This window comes from Camponotus vicinus, unplaced genomic scaffold (genome assembly GCF_025532165.1).
Source record: "Camponotus vicinus isolate PSW18456_S1 unplaced genomic scaffold, iyCamVici1.0 SCAF_4, whole genome shotgun sequence".
In the NCBI taxonomy this organism is placed as follows: Eukaryota; Metazoa; Arthropoda; class Insecta; order Hymenoptera; family Formicidae; genus Camponotus; species Camponotus vicinus.
This window is the reverse complement of record NW_028141976.1, coordinates 20579678-20603194: the sequence shown is the minus strand read 5'-3', so window position 1 is coordinate 20603194 and position 23517 is coordinate 20579678. Positions and strand designations below refer to the sequence as shown.

Below are 23517 nucleotides of genomic sequence, written 5' to 3'. Positions count from 1 at the left end.
ATTAATAAATATTAATAAATATTAATAAATTGTATTTTGACATTTTAATTACATAACATTATACTCCAGATGTAATATAAAAAATAATAAAATGTAACAAATGTAAGAAAAATAAAATTAGACTTAATTACTAGACTTAACAGTTATATATGCTTCAATAGTCAATTAATTAAATCAGAGACAACACATGTAAAATAAAATAATACATTCTTATGAAGAAGAAAAGAAAGAATCAATTTATCTTGAAATATTTATGCTTTCTTATTTATAACAAATAAAATTCTTTACATGCACGATATAACATGTGAAATCCGTGCACCATATAACAAATAAAAATATTTTACAAATATTGTAACATTTACAAATTTTGCAAAATCGTTGTATTGAATTTCAATAATTTTAATCGTCTTACTTTACAAATGTTTGATTATTCGTGAGCATATTGCGCCATTGTAGAAACAGTTTGACATACGCAAATGAGTTCTGTGTGTGTGTATGTGTGTGTGTGTATAGATTAATATAATTCTGTCAACTTATCGAGTTTCTGGGGACAAGATATCAAAAATAGAAGCATGGTACAATCGATAAACGCTGTAATAATCAGAGCATGGCAGAGCTTAGGACCGAATCTTTAGGCACGCCAACTGGTGACTCCTGGTACCGGTTCATTTTTTAGTTTTTATCCGTAAACTTGAATGCTTTTCCAATGTAGAACCATTATTTAGGATAAAAGAATACTCTTATTCAAGATAATGAATAGTATACACATAGTATTATTGAGAAAACATGCGAGGTAAAAATTATTATATTTTTTATATAAATTTAAAAGAGTATAATATTGAGAGAAAAAGAGAGAGTGTGTGTGTCACACATTGCAGAATAAGATATCTAAAAATATTTCGATTATTGAGAGAGAGAGACTTCTTTCTTTTGTGGAGTGTGTTCCAATTATACCGTTGTTTGACATTGTGATGCCACGATATTATGATTTTCCGCGTATGCACATTTTATCATTCCGCTATTTTGTATCCAGAGTCCATGCAATTTCATGATATACATATACATGTTATTATTTATGATTATAGAGAAAACGCTTTGTTAGCGGAAGAAGGCGTCTCTATCTTTCTGTAAAATGTAGTAACCTTACATTCCTTACATCGAGCACATTTTTCGTATATCCGCTTTTTTATGGTACAGCCCATTTTTATAGATACAATTACATCTACTTTCATATTTCGATTCTATTTTGGTCATTGCTGCGAATGCAACTTTGTCTGGCACTTCTCTAGTCTGATATGTATTAAAATGCATAACGATGCATGCATACGTGGCGTATGCTTATAAAGATACATACAGACCAGGGAAAATAATACATGTATGCATTGTGACTAACTGATCCACTTCCTGTTTTATGAGCAGCGTCGTGACAACCGTTCAGGAAACAATCGAAAACTAGAAATCTCTCAAATAGAAAACATTCATGGAACAACAGCTAATACTTAGCAATCGGCTTCCGAGTTCCGAGTGATTATGCTGCATGTATTTGCGGAAGGAAAAGATGTGTGATCGCATGGAAGTTCAATATTACACGGCATTTGACGGGCTGTTCTAAAGCAGTTATAAGGAAGCGAAAAGAAATCTTTCACGTCAAACTCGTCCTCGTCATCTAACCTACATTCGAGGTATATTTTATGTTTATATAAATTATATAATATTACATTAAATATTAATTTTTTATAATCGAATTGAACCAATATTTAATTTAATAGAATTCAATTTTTACGTAAAAAATTAATATATAAAGTTTAACATAAGAAATATATTTAGGAACATATCTATTAAAAATCATACATCCAATATTTCATAAAGTCAATAGTGCATAGTCTTTTTCTAGCAAATTTTATATTGACTACTTTATGATTATTTTCATGTCAATTAACTAACGGTTGATTCTACGAATGTATTTAAGTCAGAAAGGTCTAACATCTTTTGCACAATCATAAGTGCAATTTCTTATAATATTCACATAATTATGCGCATAGCAAGGATTCATTGCTATTGACATACATGCGAAAGACATATGAAGCTATATGTTTAAGATATTTAAATCTTAGACCCTTCACCTACGTGATCTTTAAACTGCTGACGTTCCTGCGTAGCTTATTAAATACTCATAAACGAACATGTGTGGGCGCGGCATCGTGGGCACGTTTTACAGCTGTATCTGATATTGGTAGGAAAAGGGACCGATAAACGGGTAGCCAATCATAAAACCAGCATGCAATCAACGGGCATTAGCGATGACTATCGATTTCAAATTATTATCTGATCAGTCGTGAGAAAAGTTTTGCCTATGGCAATCGCGTCTGAAATCGTTTTATTTGCGTACAAAGTCTATATTGCATTGCCATTTTTAGGAAAAAAATCTGATGAATATTTTATATATAATTTATAATTATATATATATATATATAATTATAAATCGCAATTATAGACATATATAATAGTATTGTACTTTATATTATTTTACAATATAAATTCGTTCAATTAATTAATGTTTCTAATAAAAATCCCTACCATTAATTGTATTTTTTGGGAAATCAGTAATCAATAATTGCTTGTAATATTTTATTACTAGCATTTAATTGAGGTCGCCGTCACTCGTGAAATCAATGCTTTCTGCACATTTTTCTCCTGCCAACAACATGTCCTTCGTAATAGAAAAGGGTCTTCGATACGAAACCCTAATCTTATCCAAAGATTTTTTTAATCGGGAAAAAAATCGCTTTCTACATAAAAATGAGATAAAATATTGATATTTACCTTTCAAATTTTTAATATTTGTTATAAACACAAAATTATCTTTATAATAATATATGGAATTCTTTCTTTTTTAATATAACACATAATGTGAGTATTTTCATCCTGTTTCTTTAAAATAAGTAAAAAATATGAAAATATGTTTCACAGTCGACTTTTCCTTCATAATTTCATACAATCGATCGATTTAAAAATAGAATGACACAGCTTGGCACTTTTTCGCGCAACGTTCTGTAGTTACATGGACCGTGGCGTCGAATTATTTATCTCTCGACGCGTTGCACACATACAAATCGCCTTTTACACCGACGTCTCGGCGGTTCTTTTGTCTCGACGTATATACATCCTATCCTATTACGAAACTTGCGCGCGGTCCAGAGAGGAGGACCGTGAGGATATTCATGGTCGACGCGGAGGAAGTCGAGTATTGATCAAGGGGGTACGCGCGTCGGGAGGAATTTCTCTCCTCGCGGGTCGGGGCGTCGTCGCTTTTCGTCGTGAATGCACGGGGATGAATGGGCGCGGTGGGGGTCGCCGTTTGCGCGACGGGGGAACCCGAGGGGAATCCGGGGGAGAAAGCGGAATGCACGCATCGAATGCGTCTGCGCTCTGTGCGCGCACGCAGTGCTCCGATGCGCTTGGCTCGAGACGCGCACCGGGTATATTTACGGTTCGCGGTTGCCGGGTCGGTGGCGGCACGCACGTGGGTATCTGTCGGCGAGGGAGGCAGCGAGGAACGGCGTGAGGCAAGATAATAAAACTGACGAGGGAGAATTGGCAGTCCCGGAGGATTCGCGATGCCGATTGATACACTCGACGCGTCGTTAGCCACCGGCGTGTCACTACCCTTCGAAAGGGACTCACTGTAGCGTGAGTAATCGCACGTACTTTACATCTTCTCTGGTTTCCAATTTTCGTTATTATAATACTTTTGTTATTATCTCGTAGAGCAAAGTGCTACGAGTATCAATATTACTCTGCGCTTCGAGAAGATACTTGAGACGTAGTTGCTGCGATATCAAATAAGTTAAGATAGCGCAGCTTATTATAACATTTCTAGCTAATCGGGACTCCTTTAAATTCTCTCTCATATTTTTTGTTCTTGATCACTTATTATTCTTTGTTTTTAATTAATCTTCTAATTAATCTTTTTTCTTAATCATTATTTTTAAAATTATCGAACAAAATATCGAAAGCTTGTTAATTTTAATTTTTAAGTAAAAAAAGTTCTTTTGACATAGATTTTTGTTACACAAGATTTCTCGAACCATTAGTCTTAAAACTCAAAAATAGCTCAAAAAATAGCTACGGACAATACTCAGCTCCCAAAAATTCGAGCTATGCTAGTGTAATCCAATATTTCAGGTACAAAATACAATACAGTAGGGGTTCAAGCGATCCTTTTATTTTAAGGATAAAGTATCTCTAGCCAGCCTGGTCCGTCTTGCGTTTTCGTGCGAGTCCTGTGCGTACAATAGCGGTTGTCAGAATTGCTTTCCGAGCGCGACGAGGTAGGGGCAGAGATCTCTGGCGACGATATCTCCCTCTCCGTCTTTCTCGTTCGCGAGTTCGCTCTCTTGAAGCGCCGGCATTGAAGGGCTGCAGTCGTGATCGGATGCTCAGCGTGTACGGATCGGTCGAAGCACAAGGTGCCCGATTATCAAGTGAATGAGAAAGAATTCGGAGCAGTGAATTCGCGAACGAACGACGCCGATGAGCAATGTTCCTCAGGAGTGTTCCTCAGGTAAGCGACCGGCTATTTTCGCAGACGTGAAATTTCGGTAGTGTTATTTGCGACGCGCGATCTGTTTATTGACATTAGACAGTACACGTAGAACTTATGCACATGATAAGCGAGACTTGTTAGCAGAATAATGATAACGTTTTTAAAAAGGCATTCGCGTCAAGAGTAGATTCTCGCACAAACAATTGTGTATAAAAATATGAAGGATTTTTAACATTCTACGATAAAGTAGAATTATATAAATTATTAACAAATATAAATTATTGAATATCGAAAAAGATGTAAATCTTTCGAGAAAAAGAGCTAATTTAAGTTTAAATAAAAATCTTAGATTGTTGCTTATATTATTGGAGCATTTCTTGCGTACTTTGTATATTATTACAAGTAAACTTCAACATGTGTACCATTAAATGTTATTGAGAGGCAGTATGTCATCTTGAAGTTAATTCGGAAATAATTCCTAACAATGTTTCTGCGATTTATGCGTGACTATTATATTTAATTTACGTATCAATAACTTGATACATAAATTAAGATATTAATTCGTTGTACGTTGTATCATTCTATATATATCTTGGTTTCGTAATCGAATCAATATTTGTATCTCTGCACGTTACGGGGAATTAAGTATCTCTCGATTCTGCGAAAACGATTGATAAGTAGCAGAAGTTGATGAATAATAAAATGATATAATGAATTTTAATTATCGCTTTTACAAACATTCGCATTTCTGTCTCTGTAAGCATAACAAGTGTGAACTTATTGCAACATAATGTATAATAATTTCAAATATATTGCGAAATTAAATTGTTTGTGAAGTATATTACATAATCGCCACATTTTTGTCATATTTTTTTTATTTTAGAAGTATATTTAAGAGTCGGGAACTATTTGTTTATTCTTATCAATTTGAGAAAGTGACAAGCCATGTATTTCAGTAACTAGTATGTGTATTGTTTGGTACTTCCTCATGTTCCTTTAGAGAGTTAATTACTTCGAATATAGTAAAGTTCATTATTCTTCGCAGCCAGTTTATCACTTTCATAATAAAAGTGGAAATAATATTCAGTGACATGTATGAGACACTATTCGAAACACGTAGTTGAAAAAGCATGCCAAGTTCTTAGACATCGTACACTTTCTCTCGATTATAGACTCTATCACGAATTTTTTTCCTCAATCAAAATTGAATAGACTGTGATTTATCTCTTTCTTAACTTATTCATTTTCATCGTTAACTATCTTGCCAATTAATTATCAAGGAACTTGTAACAAGGCAATTAAATTCTTATAAAAGGCTATCTCTAAAATCAAAATTAATTAAAATCAAGATTTTTTTTATATATTTTTAATTCTTAAGTGTTAAATTTAAAAAATTTATAATAATAAATAATTTTTTGCAACTTTTAATGTATCGAGATATTAAAATAAAAATATAAATTATTATAAAATATAAATATATATATATATATATATATATATATATATATATATAAATTATCATTTTTCTATGATCACCAATTATGAAGAACGCGTTTTCTAAATTCTGCATCCTTTTAAAGTCCTTACAATTGCGATAAAAATTTCATGACGATTAGTCTTTTTTTATTGATACGGTTTTATTGATATTCTCTTTGATATAGTTGTCCTTCTTTCTCTTGACATTTTGACGGACAATTGGTGGGCTCTTTCGCAAAACGAAGCTTAAATGACATGTCTCAATGTGCATACACTGCGATATAAAGTCATTAAAGAATTTCTAAGGCGTCAGGCAACAGCCTGCCTCCACGAAACTCATTAGCCAGATGTAGACGAGAGTATATCTGCTATTATACTTCGTGTGTATATATACAATGCGACTCTTCTTTGTCATCTTTGCCGCAATTAAGCTTGCCCTTAAAGTGCGTGCGACGTATGTACGACTTGAAGAAAAATTAGATATCTAAAAACGACAGTGATAAATGTTTGATAATCAACGCTATCGCCGAATTAGATAATTACTATAGTCTGATAATTTAGAAAACTCACGGTTTAAAAAGCACTTGTTTTCAAGATTGTCTAAAGTTCAACTTGTGGAAAGATCCTTTATTTTCAATTGTTCATAAGTGAAGAAGGAAGTTTTCCTCAGGCCTCGTTTTCTTTATTTACGAGCCGCTTATTGCCACGAGCCCGTTAAAACGTATTAAGTACGGTCATTATCTCCTGTAACAGCTGGTAATAATATTACGAAGTGCGAAACCTGTAATGATATCAACGACGATAATATCGAAGGAGCGAATCGTGCCAGATGTATTTTCATTTGCGTGTACAATTTTAAAATCATTTCCCGGAAGAGATGTACCATGTGAGCATTAAAGTGCATCAGCGGTTTTACTAACATTAAATCGCATACGGTGCATTTAATGAATTGCATCGCATTGCTATAGATCGTCGTGACCTAGTTTGTAAAAATATGCTTTATTTTTATTAAAAATATGAAATGTATTTTTTATGACATGTAATTATATATCACGCAAACGTATACGTTAGAAGCATACTTGTAGAGCGAATTAGTCTAAACTACGCGGTACTTCGTATTAGTCTTTTTACCGGCTTCGGTATTAGAGATGCTTAAGATACCCTAATAATATTAATAATCTATCTCCTGATACTGAAATTTTTATTCAAAGCAAATTATTATTATTATCGATTCAGTCGATTAGTCATCAGCTGATTTATACCAATTTACCGCTATCGCTGTCGAATATTTTTTAATCGCGAACGGAAATAAACACACGGCAAGTATCGAATGACTCGGCGAGATTTCCGCGCTATCGCGATCATCATCGCTCTCTTATTCATGATTCCACGTGACTGATGCGAGAAGTAAAGCGAAAACAAGAGCGCGCGCGGCATCCCCTCGCGTGGCTTTCTCTCGCCGGAAATGCATGGCATTGAAGACTTCCCGCTATCGCGTCGACTTATGCTAATCCGCGAACTTTCGCGCCGACGGCGGAACATATGTCGAATTTCGTTTGCGGAGAACCTCCGGTGCATCGCACGCGCCCGTCTATCTTGCCTCTCTCGACGCGGCTCGCGCGCGCGCGCGCGTGATTTTATTACCTGTGGAACTCATGCATGCGACGTACATATGTACAAACACTCCTACGCGCGATGGTCACGCTCCAAAACGATCACTTATTACCTCAATCTTATTATCGCTAACGGCGCATTACCGCGCCTCGAGGGAATCGTTTCTTTTAATCTACGTGGATTGCCGCTCTCGGAAACGCGTTGAAAGGGATCACCAAGAGTCCGCCCCGCCTCTAGAAATACGCGCTCGTAAGAGGTAACTTCCCGTTCGCACAATCGTAAAAGCGCAAAACAACTGTTCTTTATTAGTGCAATAATCGGAGCGTAAAATATCTTATCGCCATCCGCTTCCTAGGCTCGATGACATTTAATTTGTTCTGACGTGTCGTCGTAATTAAACAAATAAGTAAGTTGCCAAGTAATGTGCGATCGTGGTGTAGAAAGTTATGTTTGCTCTATGTTGAAGGGCCAAAGTTCAAATGCAGCGGACATCGAACTTATTCGATTGCTATACCTCTCGGAAAGCAATGACGATCACTAAGAGAGTGTGGCTCTTGTCAAGAGAACCCCTCTAATCTAAACCGTTTGGAAACAACGTAAACTGTCGATTTCCAATATATTTTCAGGACTTATAAAAGGGCGCATTGCAGACATGTAAATATAGAGAGGTCACCATCCTCTGATAAGAGGTACGAATTGAAGAAAAGATATACAGATACACAGATATGCCAGTTTCCATATTCTTAAAAATTACAAAAAAAGCTCTAGAAGTTTTCTCTAGAAGTTTACGATGAATATCACACTAAAACACACTTCTCAATTTAGAGTCAAATATTCTTCCGTATCTTTGGTTACAAATTAATTAATGTGAAAGAGTATTTGACTCTGAATTAAGAAGATCTAATGTGATATGCTCATCGTAAACTTTTAGAAAACCTGCTTTCATTTTTTTTTTGTAATTTTTAAGAACATGGAAACTGACATATCAACTCGTATCTTCTCTTATAAATTCATTAATGAATTAAAATCTTCACCGTAAACTTATAGAAAACTTGCCTTTATTTTTTATAACTTTTTAAGAATAAAAATTATCAAGTAAACATTCATCATAACATCGTCGATCAATTTCATGAAACGTTCCGTATACGTAGCGGCATTTAATCAGTAAAATATTATATGCTAACTGTGAAGCTTTTGATGATATTTTTAAATGAAAATCGATGAATCTATTTCATACATACGAATATCTGTTACGATCGACACATGTCTGAGACGTGTGTAAAAAGAAAGGTGCTTCATTAATCTTTCTTCAAAATATAAAATCCATTCCCTGTAACCGTATGACACATTCATCATTCGTTAAGTGCCACGTGTGTGCAGATATATGCGTGTAATTATGATTAAAGGCAGTGAAAGCCGACGTTACGGTTGTACGGTTGCGTATGAATTTGACTCTCTTATCGATCGAAGCTTCTCTCGTTTATTTCATCGCAAAGCTGTGTGACCCACATGCTGGACTTATTCTAGCTTATCTATCTCTACAGCTTATCTTATCTCTACATTTGTTTTCCCGCATCTTTCGTACAGAGGGAAATCTGTTGTCTCTCGGCATTCTTTAATTGACTTTGTAGGGCAAACGAATGAAACTCAACTCGCGACAGTACTTTTTAAGTGCGTTGGACAAACCAGCCATAGACATATATTCTTCGAGAACCGTAATTGGACGGGCACGCTCTGTTTGTGCGCTTTAATTAACTCGCGATGCACTGCCGACTATATTTTTACACATTCTTTTGATCTCTTTCCTGCGATTGCTATTGAAACGAAAAGTTCCTCCAGTATGATAATTTTTGACGATAATTTTTGAATTATTTTATGGATTTTTATGAATTTTATGGATTCATATCTTGATGCGATAAGATTCCGTCAATTTCTTTCAATAAAATGTTTGTTGATGGATCTAAATATATATGTTATGGGATATTAAAAATTCTTTTCTCATGTTAAATGTGTTTAAGAAATCGTTAATATAAATATGACATTTATGGAAGATCTTGCGAGATTATCGTTAACGAGACAAATACAGGGAAATTCCTATAAATTGTACAAGAAATTTTTGAAACTATCTATATTCGAAAGTTCGAAAGGAAATGATCAAGATATTGACGCGGTCCGCTGCATTCGATGACATTCACTATGCTAATTTTAAAAACATCTATTCAATATTTTCTCATAGCGAAGAATCTTTAATTAGAACCAGTGCAAGCAGTTCTATAAAGTTACTTTCTATCTGATAGGAAAAGAGTAACAGTTGTGCGTACAATTGCGATAACTAATGAATAATTTTGTAGACGCTGCACATACTCATATAAAACATTTGGAACCTGTTAGGTTCGATATTCAATAGAAATAATTGACACAATACGTATGTGAGACATTGGATATCGATTTTCATTAAGTGAGAACCTATGTATGACATATATAATCTAATATATGGAAGCACGCATTGATAAGAATAGGTATATATTCTACATGTTATGTGTAACTAAATGTATAATGTCGAAAGTTTGTTTACGTTATATATATAATACATTCATTTAATACAATACATTTATTTATTTTAAAGTTTTTAATTAAAGGAGAAAATATATATATGTATACCTATATCTGCATATATATACGAAATTTCTGTAATCTGACCAACACAATGATGTTGCTTTTTCTCTTTATGATGCGAGTGACCGCGACTTTATCGGCTCCTTTTAAGGAACATTTTATGACAGTACGTTCTCGCGCGTAACGATCACCTACACGCAGCATTGAGCCATGTGCAAAAAGTAAAACGACTAGAGAAACGCGCCAGAGCTGACCTAGCAAATCTTTCTCTCTTTCTGTGTAAATTTCGCGTAAATTATGTCGGAACTGTAGCTTACTAACATGATCAGAAAATAATTAAGTATCTATTTAAAAAATAATTATCATAATGTTCACTCATGATGAAATATTAATGATAAGAAATTAGCTTTTATACAGTAATTAAAGATAATTAAATGACTTCTGCTGTTAATCAATGGCTTGACAGATCATTAAACTAACGATCGTAAATGAGGCATTGGTGATTAATATCGATAATCAAAAACGAATAAACAAATGGATATAACACTAATACTATTGACGCATGGCAGACATACGACAGATAACTGTTTGAAATATTATTCGAAATTGTCCATGAGATCTGTCGAGGATCATCGTCGAGAGATTGTCACGCGATGTCAGTGTGTTACACGTGTCTTCTCGTAATGAGCAAACGCCCACGCGCTCGTGAGCCGGACGCGCGTTGATGGACGCCAGCTTTTGCCACACAGTTAATCTAGCGCGGTTATATGTATGTGAGGTCTCTAATGGCGATCCAATTCGCCGCTCATCCTCCGATTAAACTCGATTGTTGTCGACGGTCGTTGACTTCGGGCACGTACTTCGACGCATAATGCGTCAATTCGATTTTTTCCGATCGGGTAATGGACCATGTCGCAGTTCATTATTGTTTTATTAACTTCCTTTCACGTACGACTGCATTTTCTCATTCCGATGGCTCCCATTCGTGTTATCGATTTGATAGCAGCGATCAAAAAATGAGACAAATTTTTGAAAACTTATGGAAATTAATACAAAATGTACAGTCTCGTGTATTAATTTAACGTGAAATAGACCGTATTTTTTTTAATGAAGATTTTTATATCATAGCGATGCAGCAAGATATACTTAACTGGTGGCAAACTTTGAAATGCTAACGAGAGTGTATTAATAAATATTTTCTCAAATTATGTGCAACATACGTCAATTAAAATAATCTTGTCAATCAATTCATAAAGTCGCGGTCTATAAATCGAATGATATATTTTTTTTATTAAAATAAACTCTACAGAGCGTTACATATTGTTCGCATATCATTTGCGTAGTATTATTTTTATCAAAATGAGAAACACTATCGACAGTTGCTCATTGAAATTGGTATGGTAATTTCGAGGTAGGTGTAAAATAACGTTATGTTTGCGATAAGTATGTAATTATTTCAAACTATTGGATACATCGAGAGATCAATACTGTGTTCACAAATTAATGCAAAGGTCAGAAACGTATAAAATGATGAAGTTATGTCATCCTGTAGGCGAGCGTTACGTATCCAGAGAAAAATAAGAGCTTGATTAATAGTATCCACGCATCAGTCTCTATCGTTTAGTTTTTTAAGCGATGATGAAAGGCTCTTCTAATCTGATCGATTAATTTTAGAGCGCAATTAAATTGCTATTATATATCTCTACCTACAATGTTATATATATTTACTATAAAATAATAATAAAATAGAATACTTGATATTATATGTATTTAGATACATTTTTATTTTGATGAATTTTATATTAACATATCATTGCAAAATATCTTGCGAGTTGACTAAATCATTCGTTTAATCGTATACTAATAATTGCAATTGCCGGCTTCATGAATGATGTCTTTGAGAGCATCAATGAAACCGGGAAGTGGAGAAGTTTTAAATCATTCGTTAGATCTTATAATCAACGAAATTAGTATGTACTATGTGCTTAAAGGCACGCTTCAGGAAAATAAACTTGTCCAGATTTGGCAGCGGGCTTATTACCTACATGGGTAGACAAATCTTTAGTCAAGGATAACCATGTGTACGTTGCGTTTTCTTGTTGGCTGGTGCGTATAAACAGCGTTCGACTTAAGGAACTCGAGATGCTCAGCGTCTGTAACGCATACCGCTATACTAGTGGTCTTTGAGCTCGTCATGTTGTATACCGTATATAGGAATCTTTACGCAAGGGTTCTTTCTCTGTCCGTTTTTTTTGTGAAAGATTACATAAATCTGACTGACACAATGTAAATCGATCACTCGAAAGACGCTAATAAAGACTTTAGCTTGAGACGTTAAATAAATTCGTATAAATTTTCAGCTTCTTCTTTCGAAAGCGGATGTAATTGTTGTGGTTATAGTAAATATATTGAGTTCTTACTTGAGAAACATTGTCTTACGTAATTTACCTCATTCATATTGATCGAATATCGATTGGGTTTATTAAAAGTTATTGATATACATTTTCTCTTTGATTTATCATATTGTCATTGTTATTTATAATATATAAAGCAGCGCTAATTATTTAATTTTTAATTCTTGAAAAGATTTTAAATATTAAAATATGTAATAAATATATAATAAACGATTGTTATATTATTATAGCAATCTTATAATGTTAAGATAGATATAATGTTTATGTCAGAAATTAATGGAAGTTACGTTGAGATCTTAAAAAGAATTGTTTAGCGTACGTTTTATTTGACATAACTATAATGAAAATACCATTAATAGAAAACGCAAAGGATTGATTTATCGATCAGCGTGTGTTCGCGATTTATGAGGATGTCTACTGTGACGTATTTGAGAAGATATTTCGCGCCCACGTGCCACATGCTGATTACAAGCATCAAGCGCAGTGACAATCTCATCTGTCGATTGCACGCTGAGTTTCACCGGTTTCGCAAACTTGTCATTTCGTCTCGCTAGAAATTTCGATAAGAAAGTCGTCTCTCCTCGAGTGAATTGCTCTTAATACCCACGAATCTAAGAAACGCGTACATATTTCAACGCGGTAATGTATTACGTTACGCTAACAGGATAGAGATAGCTCAAGATATATCGAAGAACGTTCGTAGGTTTGTCCGTGAACATCATGTTGGGCAGTGATTTGTTTTCTTACGAAGACGAGAGATGCTGATGCATATCTTTTACATTAGCATTTTGACATTGATGACGCGATTAATAATTATGATCCTCGATCTCTTGTTCTTGTCGTTTGAAATATTTAAATACATAGTTGAATGTATAGATTTTAACTTTAACATATGTATGTGTCATACTTTAATATATTAATTTTAATATAAAACAAATCGCGCAAATGTATACAGTAATTGGAAGTATTACCATATCATTAAAAAAATGTTTTTTCTCATTGTAAAAACATGGAAAGGCACCTAATTAATTATTGGTGCGTGAGTTGCTAATCGTTCTACGTTTCGAGGTGATATGTTCCTTTGGAAGCGGAAAATAATACTAGCCCCATTCAAAAGATGCTATGTGCTAATATTTTACAGAATCCAAAATGGTATCCACTTCGTATCTTTTAATACAGATGATAGTTCGTATTCAATATTCAGATTTTTTTTTGTTCTTTAACTACTTGATTTTTACATTTTATTATATAGCTCCTTCATAAAATCGAAGCACGTGATAGTAACAGTAAATATTACAAATCATTACATTCGCATATGCAGACTTTATCCTTGTAAAATGATATAATTTTCTAACTAATAATGGATTATAAGATAATTTTTCTCCTTATGTAATTATATTTTTTATCTTTTTGATTTAGTTTTACTTTTACACATAATCGCTTGATCATACGTTATATTTTCATGACTGCTATAAAGTATATACTCTATGTTTAAAGCGATATTTTTCAAGCTATCTTGAGTCTGTGTCTTAAATTTATAGCTCTGAGGATAGCGGACATTTAAAGAAGAGCCCTTAGTCAAAGGAAATGAAATCTCATCGTTATGGTTTCCCAGAGAAATCGTAGAGAATTCATGCACGCATAAATGTGAGGCGTGTTTATCGTTTGTGTATCTCAATTTTTCTTTTTTCTTCCAAGAAGAGTTTTGTGTTACATCTTATCATCGCATTCTCACCTAACCTTCTACTAGCTTTCTCGGATGTCTAGTTTTCGAAAGCGACTCTAACTTGTGATAACGATAATGTCTTCTTGTTTCTCAGGCGCCACTTGATCGCGAGGCGTACGTTCCTGCACGAAGTCGCTCTTAAATAAGCTAGGAACTGTCGAAGAGAGTGAAGTGGGTCCTGGAAGAGGACCCGGATAAAGTGAGGAGAGAAACGTCGAAGGATCCGACGTGCAACGCCAGGACCTTCTACAGGACAGACTCCATGATGTCGTACGCCAACCGATTCCCGTCCTCCCAGCACATTCGTTATCGCAGTAGCTGGGGCCCGTCCTCGGTTTCTGTTTTCAATCGTGCCGATGTGCCACGACCCTCGCCGGAAGAGGAAGAGTTCGAGTTCTATCACGAGCGACTGCACTCAGCGCAAAGTCGTCAGCTGATACCGCTTCAGGAAGATCTGGCCGATTGGATCAACAAGACGTTAAGTGAGTGCATACATCGTTTTATTATAGATAGAGCATATTTCTGCGAGATGAGTATCGATCAGCAAGAAACTTTTACTTGAATGAGCTCGTGACATCGTCAAGGTCGGCGAGCATCGTTTCGTGAGAAATTTCGATAACCATTAGATATTAGTTTCGCTGATTTATGAGGAAAGCGAATAGCTTTTGCGAATTTATAGCATGCGAACTTGCAGGCCGAAATCAGAGCATGAGTCAGAGTATTATATCGACTTTTTCAATAGAATGCAAAATTAAACTTGACATCAATTGCTTCTTTCTAATTAATAGTTTCGCATTTGCATTTTGTCGTTTCGATGTCCGTATCATGCAAACTTTGTTGTGACAGAACAATGTATTGCGTGTTATCTTTAAGATATTATTTTCATGCAAAGTTATCAAGAGCTCTACTTTTGCAATAATCATTATTTGAGAAAACTGATAAGTATTTCGGGAATTTCAAATATTTATTATCATTGAATGTATCAAAAACGCATATATTTAAAAGTAATATATTTAATTTTTTATTTATTCTATTGTATGTATTTATTCTTTCTTATCTTATATTTTTTCGAAAGAATTTAAATAAATTTTTTCGCGTTATTTCAAAAATTTATTTACATTCTCAATATTTTAAAAAATTAAATTGAATACACGAGAGAACGTCACATAAAGCGTATTAGAATTCTAATCTTGCTACTTTTTCCATTTAACTCGATCGTGAATGCCACGTAGATGGTAAGGTGCAAAAAGAAATCAACGTGGCGTAATGTCGTGTAACGATTGTACTTTCGCGCTATTCTTGGCCATCCACCTTTTTTCACGTTGCTAATGTAAAGTCATTTTAAAAAGAACCGGCCTATGTTATACCACAGGATGTGGCGTGCATGTGCATGCCTTACACTTTGATACGTAAGAACCACACGAAAGTTAGCATCTGGCGCGACGTGGGAAAGGATATTCATAATATTTCGTTTTATATCTCATCGCGTGTTGATCAAACGGCCGTACAAAAATGTGTATGCCATATGCGTAAAATTTAGCGAAGCTTATATTGACGAGGCAAAAATTTTCAAGGACGGTGCCAAATAACAGTATATTACTTTACAAAAAATTTCATTACTCTAATCCATTTGACAAGCCATATGAAGGATGACTACATAATGATTTAAAAAATAACTGTAAAAGGAAGAGATGAGATTGATAAGCAATTAACTTATTTCATTGTGTTACGGGTATCTAAAGAAACAAGCCGCATAAAAATTGTGGCATATTTCCTTCAGGAAAACATATTTTATTAATACTAAACTTGAGGAATTTAAAGTAGGTGAAATTTCCACAACTTAAATTACATATGAAGATCGCACTAATTGGATTCCCGAAACGAATCTACAAGGTTAGTGCTATAAAAGTTTCCATCCGAAACTATCTAATCAAGGAATTATTGACAGTTGGTTCTTCAATTTTACCGTTTCGTACTACTATATTCATGACTGAAACTTGTTAGTCGCTTCAATTTGAAATTAAAATTAATCATTTTTATCGTTAATGTAATAATGCATTTTATATCATCATACATTTATGTTTTTTATAATATATTCTATGATTTTATAAGTTATCAAATAGTAAGTGTAATATCGCACGAATGTATGGCATCATATTTTTTTTAAATAGTTATTTGTATTTAAAGGTAGTTTATCTGCCAATGCTTTAAGAACCTTTAATTATATTAAATGCAACAAGAAAGAAAAGTTGAATGATGAAAAGAGCAGTGGTCCGTGATTCTTTTTCTACAAGGAACTGGAAATCGTCCGATGGCTATCTAATTCTAGGCGCGCATATGACCGCCTTTCTGAACTGCTAGTTTCCTAATACGGTACGAATACGAGTTGATGCGTAAAATAGAACTGCTACGGTGTACCGAGCGTCGCAGAAAGTAGCAATTTCGACGCTACGCGGTGTTTCACGTAACAAATATTCGCGACGCAGGCTTTTCACTGAACCATCGATTCTCTACCAGTTGAGAATCGATTCTCTACCATCGATTCTCAACTCTGACTTTACACTTTTGACGAATAATATTGAGAATTGTCACGTATATCTCTCGCGAAAATTGGTTTTGATATTAGAACATGCCAGGGTAAAGAGGATAAAATATTAATATTGTTAGATCGTATGTAATTAAATTGTATCGTGAACGAAAAATTAATAATAAAAGCATTTATTGGATTCGTTTCTACATAATTTGATTCACTTGCGATTGCAATACTTTCACCCCTGATTGCACGTTGTTTCATGTATGCGATTAAGCACATGAATGATCAAAGAAAATATATATAAACTGTATATAAAGTACACTGTCACTGATATAGTTTGCCAAAGGGAATGTGCGAAAACGAGTGTGGTCTTTCACGCGGCCTCGAATAATTCAACTCCAAAATGTGGACCACCCTGAGAGATTGCGACACGAGTGAGATGCAGGAAAAACGAATGATACGTAAACGAACATCCAACGTGTACGTATAATTAGCCACAAAAGAACAAGGTGATACACGAGTATGATTTACGAGATTCGCTTACATTATGTCGCTTAAAATACATCGACTTTGACAGAGATTGTCAGAGATGCTCAATAATATTAAATTAATGTCAAATGATACGTATATCGTTTTTATAATATAATTTTAGTTTGGTAAATACAAAGCTGATATATTAAATGCAGTTTTAAGATTTTCCAGACATTTTCTTTTAAATGTTGGACGACAATGAAAAAATTGAATTTATTTATTCACTTGAACACGAATATGAATATTAATGATATTTAAAGACAAGAGATTTTATTATACATCACACATTTTATTATACATACACAAAGATGCGCGAAGAAACCATATTCCTTCACACACATTATGCGAATGTAATGTGTGTACATAATATATGCGGTGTAATTTTGCAAATTGTTTTCCTTTTCTTTAGCTGGCATATAATTTTAGAGTTCACTCGAGAGAACTTTCCCTTTACCAAAGCATGAATTTATGTATATATTCATATGTATAATTTGCGACAATATCGATTATTTGCACTTTAAGTGTACAAATTAGACAGCTGAAAATTGAGTCCTAAAACGTTTTGCTTTCTTTTTATGAATATCGTTAACGAAAAAAAATTTAATATGTTTTTATTGCTAAATCATTTACGTATGGCATATTGTATCCAATAAGAAGAGTAGTTTCGAGAGAGATACTTTTAACGAGGCGTGAGATCGTAAAGGAAAAAAAACATTTAATGAGTTTCCAAAGACGGTGGAAAAGGTTGAAATTTGCTTGATCGTTCTTAATGTGTTTGCTCATTCGAATTTGTTTGCCGAACAGATTTGCTCGCGCAAATTTTTTTTTAGAAACTCTAGGAAGATCAGAATTTAAAATAAGCGATATATGTGTAAAAAATAATTTTTTAACATTAAAATTTGATATGACTGATTTTATATATATGATTACTCGCGTATATTGATATATTTGATATAAATATTTTACTTATAATGTATATTGAATATACATTATAAGTATTTTACATGTATATTGATTTTTGATATATTTGGTATAAATATTTGATATAAATCAAAGTAAGATTGAAAGCTCGATATAATGTTATTATAATTTACATTCATACAGCTACATATCAGACGAGTTCTTTCTAAGGAATTTATATAAAATGAAAAGAGAGAGAGAGAGAGAGAGAGAGAGAGAAACTTCTTTCATTGAAGCTTCTCATTGACATTCAAAGGTTGCCAAAGTATGATTGGCGACGTGAAAAAAATAAAACGACAGTCTTTCGTTACCCACGCGCGCCCTGCGGCTCTTGACAGTTGCAAAGCCTCTGTGACTCAACCGGAAGCTAGCTGGGCACCCCTCTTCCTTTCTTGCCACTTCTTCTCTACTCCCTTCATCACGGGGCACCCAAAGCCGCATTACGCATAATGGGCGTACGCCTTCCTAATACATTTGCGCATCCGCACGGACAGCGATCGTCGATGTGAGACGTCTTTTAAAGCGCGGAAATATTGCCGTGGCACGCGCTGCGGATGTTCAACCAGCCGTAAATCAGAAAGCGAAACCTCCGGATCGCATCGCGCTAATTTATCGTTGTCGATTATTCCGTCGATATGAACGACGTAGAGGTGATCGCGTTCACGGTTGTGGACTCGGATTTATCGTGGGATCCGGATTGCGATATGCACCGTTTGAGCGGCACGCTTCCGAGCAAATCGTGATCGAGCTTCGTGCCGTTTTATCTTGCCGCCGCTATATTGCGTAGCAAATAGTTTAAAAATGTCCGTTATACCCTCGCTTAGCTCGCCCTATGACACGAGTGAACGGAATAGATACACGTGTTTCGGTGTAATCGTTCTTCGAGAACAATTAGAAAATAAATGCGAAAGTATTGCCCTTAAAAGAAGTCAGTTCGCTATTAAAATAAAACGACAGTGCCATCAAGGATTTAACGAAAATACGGGTCACGGTGCACAATAATTACGTGAAGCCTCAAGTGTTAAGCAATCGTGTGAGGATGAAGGGCGGACGTCGGTACTAATAAAAGTCGAAGGAAGTCCTTCCTTTCGCCGCGGCGTCGTCGGTTATAAACTCGTCGCGAAATTTATGCGCAACCTGAGCAGAGGTTGAACCGTATATCTTTATTCGAGCCAGAGATGCAACACCTTATACTCGCTCGAAACCCAATGATCGATAACTGTGCCGATCAATGCCGTGTAACTATCATCGCAAATCGATGTGCCGGAAAATCATGGTCGATCTGAGGATAAGGCTGTAAAGTTTAAAATAGAAAAGAACCGTAAGGCGATTATAATTGACTATTAAAAAATAATTCTAATGTATATAATAAACTTATTTAAAAATATATATATATATACGCTCGCGAGCTCGTCTATCAACTTTTAATTTTTAATTCTCAAGTTTTATCTTCGACTTTTTACAAAGACGCAGCTCTTAACTCTCGATCTTGTACTTTGAGAGGATTCTCAATTCACACTTTATATTATCATCGCACGAAAATAACGCAAATAACAATGGAAAATGTAAATCGGAGAGATTAACGAGCCTTGGATACCTCTTGTTACAATATCGATGGAACTGTCTCATATTGAGAGCACAACGATCTGCCGGTGCTAGCTATTGTATGTATAGAGTTTATTATCCTGTAACGCGAAACAAACGAGCAATTCTCCGCGATATATAAGTACATCCAAGATATTGTCGAAGCTACATTTGATCATAACTTTTACGTTTAGATATTCGAGGAGAGTTTCTTTGACAACGAGATATCGCGAGCAATTCGCCGCGAAATCGTTTCCTCGATCCCATATGCGAATTCACGTATTGCATACGATTCTTACGGATATTGACCTCAGATCCGTTTGGGCGACGCTTTGGAAAACGATGTTCTAAACTTGCATCGCAGACAGGCAACGACATAATGCTACAGACATGTATCTCAGCCCGGTGACGGGGAACATGGTCGCTTTACGTAGTTCCGGGTGACCGAGTTCTCGCACGGCGGGAACTCTTCGCGCATCCATGCACGTGCTCGAGAGTCCGAGTCTGCTCAATCAATAATTTTTAACCAGTAAAAGTCATCTTCTACCCAGCGAAAATAATTCATTTAAAAATCTATGAAACAATAATTTGATAAAGGATTTTATGTATGATCGTATGTGTAGCTTGGATAGACTACATAAATAAAAAAAAGAACAATTTTACGCGGTATTTTCCATATCAATTATTTCTGATATTTTAAATAATTTTTAAATAATTATATAAAACAGAAAAAGAGAGAGAAAAGGATGCGCGTATCTTTTCAATTATATTATAGAGAATCAATTCTTAAGATTCTGAGATTTAAAAATTGATAAAAAAATTATTAAAAAAATATATTTCCTAATTAATCTTTTTAAATTATTTTATACTTATCAAATTACTTTATTTTTACGGAGAATCGAGATATCGATCCCCTATTCCTATGACTTATTGGCAATCCCGATGCACGTGGTGCCACGTGATGGATTCTGTGCCATAGACCCGCGTTCTTTTCGTCGTGCTCTTGGTGCCAACCCTATTGTTGTTACCAGATCGAGTCACGAGTCTGCGCTTGCGGGTTCTCATTACCATTTATATCTACGAAACACTATCGCTACGCCGGGGCCCAACCTAGTTCCTATTTCCCATCGTGTCCGCTCTATATCTATATAGATGTGTATGAAATCGTGTCGCGGTGACCCTGCGAGTTTTCCTTAGATCCATTTATCGATCGGTGATTCTATATTGGAAGAGAAACCAAAGATTGAGAGAGATATTCGGGTTAATTAAGAGTCGATTCACACTATCGATCCGCTCACGGTCCGATCACGGTCCGATCAAATATTTTTCCATTGTTTATATAAATGTATGTATTTACACTATGGATAACGCTTAGGTCGATAGCCCATAATGTGAATATAATAACATAAACGATGAATAGAAACAATGAAAGAATATTTGATCGGACCGTGATTGAATTGTGAGCAGACCGATAGTGTGAATCGACCTTAAAGTGCCTTTAAAGTCGGAGATTATGGATTATATCATATATATACATATAAATGGAATATAAATAATTTTAAAAGTATAACACTGCATAGTTTAAATATTATTCTTAATATTGCATAATTATTCGTTTATAAATCTCTCTAATTATAAAAAAATTTCTCTCTAGTTATAGACTAGTTATAAAATCTATTTCTCTAGTTATAAAAAAGCGTTTCTCTGATTTAAATATAATTGATATGTTCCGTTTTGATAACTTTTGCTTGTAATTTTCTATAACACATTCACGTTTCATGCTAAAAAATTTCAAATTATGAATGATGAATAATAAAAATAAATCACATAGATACACGTGTGACACGAGAAGCGAAGAAGTAAAAACTACGGAGTATTTTGAGAAAGGAATGATTTGCTTATAATTCGAATCCTGCTTTATAACCGGTGAAATTCAATTGCTTTAGTATCTTCAGCATGATAGATATGTAATCAATATCTCATGCATGATAGATATATAATCAGATCACAACGATCGTAATGTTACTACAATCGTTTATACCCTGAAGACAGGAGATAACGGATCGAAACAGGAGTTGATAATAGATAACGGTTGATGGTGAACGCAAATCGGCGCGCACATATGCTTACTCTATCATTTATGTGTGTGGCTGCATTCATGCATCAACTACTAAAGAATAATGAATGCACACTAGAGATGATAATGCAGATTGTAATAGATAGCATAGGCTCGGATTAATGTATATATGATTAACGAACATGTTAAAACTGAAGAATAGAAGAATAGAAATAGAAGCGTACACCTCGTAGAGAAAATTAAATAATTTTCTAGGACAGATGAAAATTCTCTTGTTAAAATCTGTATTGTAAGATGTATGACATGTATGAGGAGAAGAGACAAGTTATAAGAACGATAATAATAGCTAATCATGAGCACGAATGGATTGATGCACGTAATCAATGTTAAATAAAGAGGCTAAAAATAGAGAATTGTGTAGAAAAAATTGAATAATTTATCTAATTTAAAGATGAATAAGAATCTTTGTTAGAATTTGTTCTGGAGCAAAAAAAAATCAGTTGGTTCATTCCCAGAGAAAGTCAGAGAATTTTTTCATTAAATATCTGTCAGAAGATCTCATCTCTTTCCATTTCAAATGAATATTGGAAAGTCTTATTATTTGGAAAAGTGGAACGTGTGTCCTTGATCTGCTAGTATCTACACACGGCAGTGAACGAAACTAAAATGATTTTACAGTCACGCATGACTCGATCTATCGTGAGAGTATCGGGACCTGACTGCTTTTCGCTTGACCCGCCGTGTCAGATCGACATTCTTGATGCGCTTTCAAAGTATCATCTTTTTTCGGAAATCGTGGGACGTGATGAAAGTCGAGATCAGAATCTTGCAAAAGATGAGTCAGCTTAAGCCGTTGTCTCATTGTCTTCTCAGTCGTTTTGTCTCGGTTGGTCTTGCGATCGCTGATTTTAAACGCGTCGTCCTTGAGGATTGCATGCTATTGATTTATTGCACGATTATTCGAGGTAAATTTGTTTCTTTAAACAGGCCTCTCTTCGGCCGATTAAACCGGCTGGCTGATCGATATCTGATATATAGAATCTGAACGAATCATCATTGCACATCATTACACTTACTATAATAATACTACAATTATGTAGCTTATCGATTGTATCGAATGATTGTTTTTTGCAAATTTCTAAAAAGTTGTCAACTATTGATGTAATTCTAGTTTTATGAATTTTACTATAAAAACTTGCTTACTGTTATTATAAAATATTATAAAATACAAAACATTATAAGTAACGCATTATAATTATAACAAGAAAATAAGTAAAACGCAAAGTATAATAATTTGCAAGTGCAGTTTGATAGAGACTGAATAAGCTTGAACTCGTTATAATGTATCACTTTATTGAGCCACTTGAGTGTGTCATTGAAAGCTACTCGTGTAGTTTATGTCGAGAGTTATATTATCGTGAATGTGCGTGTCTGGATTAT

General features: G+C 34.5%; 1 protein-coding gene across 5 annotated transcripts in view; it reads left to right on the top strand.

Moving 5' to 3' along the window:
* The first annotated feature begins 1466 nt into the window (after window positions 1-1466).
* Window positions 1467-23517, top strand: part of LOC145970080 (growth arrest-specific protein 2) — a 28420-nt gene continuing 6369 nt past the window's right edge. The window contains exons 1-3 of one of the 5 annotated variants that reach the window (XM_083096528.1): window positions 1467-1682; window positions 4234-4564; window positions 14487-14874. In XM_083096528.1, the coding sequence (XP_082952654.1) occupies window positions 14655-14874 (220 nt within the window). In that variant the 5' untranslated portion in view covers window positions 1467-1682; window positions 4234-4564; window positions 14487-14654. Of the gene's footprint in view, window positions 1683-3465; window positions 3691-4233; window positions 4565-14486; window positions 14875-23517 lie in introns of those variants that run through there. The other 4 variants (XM_083096527.1, XM_083096532.1, XM_083096530.1 and 1 more) reach the window with 4 other exon arrangements.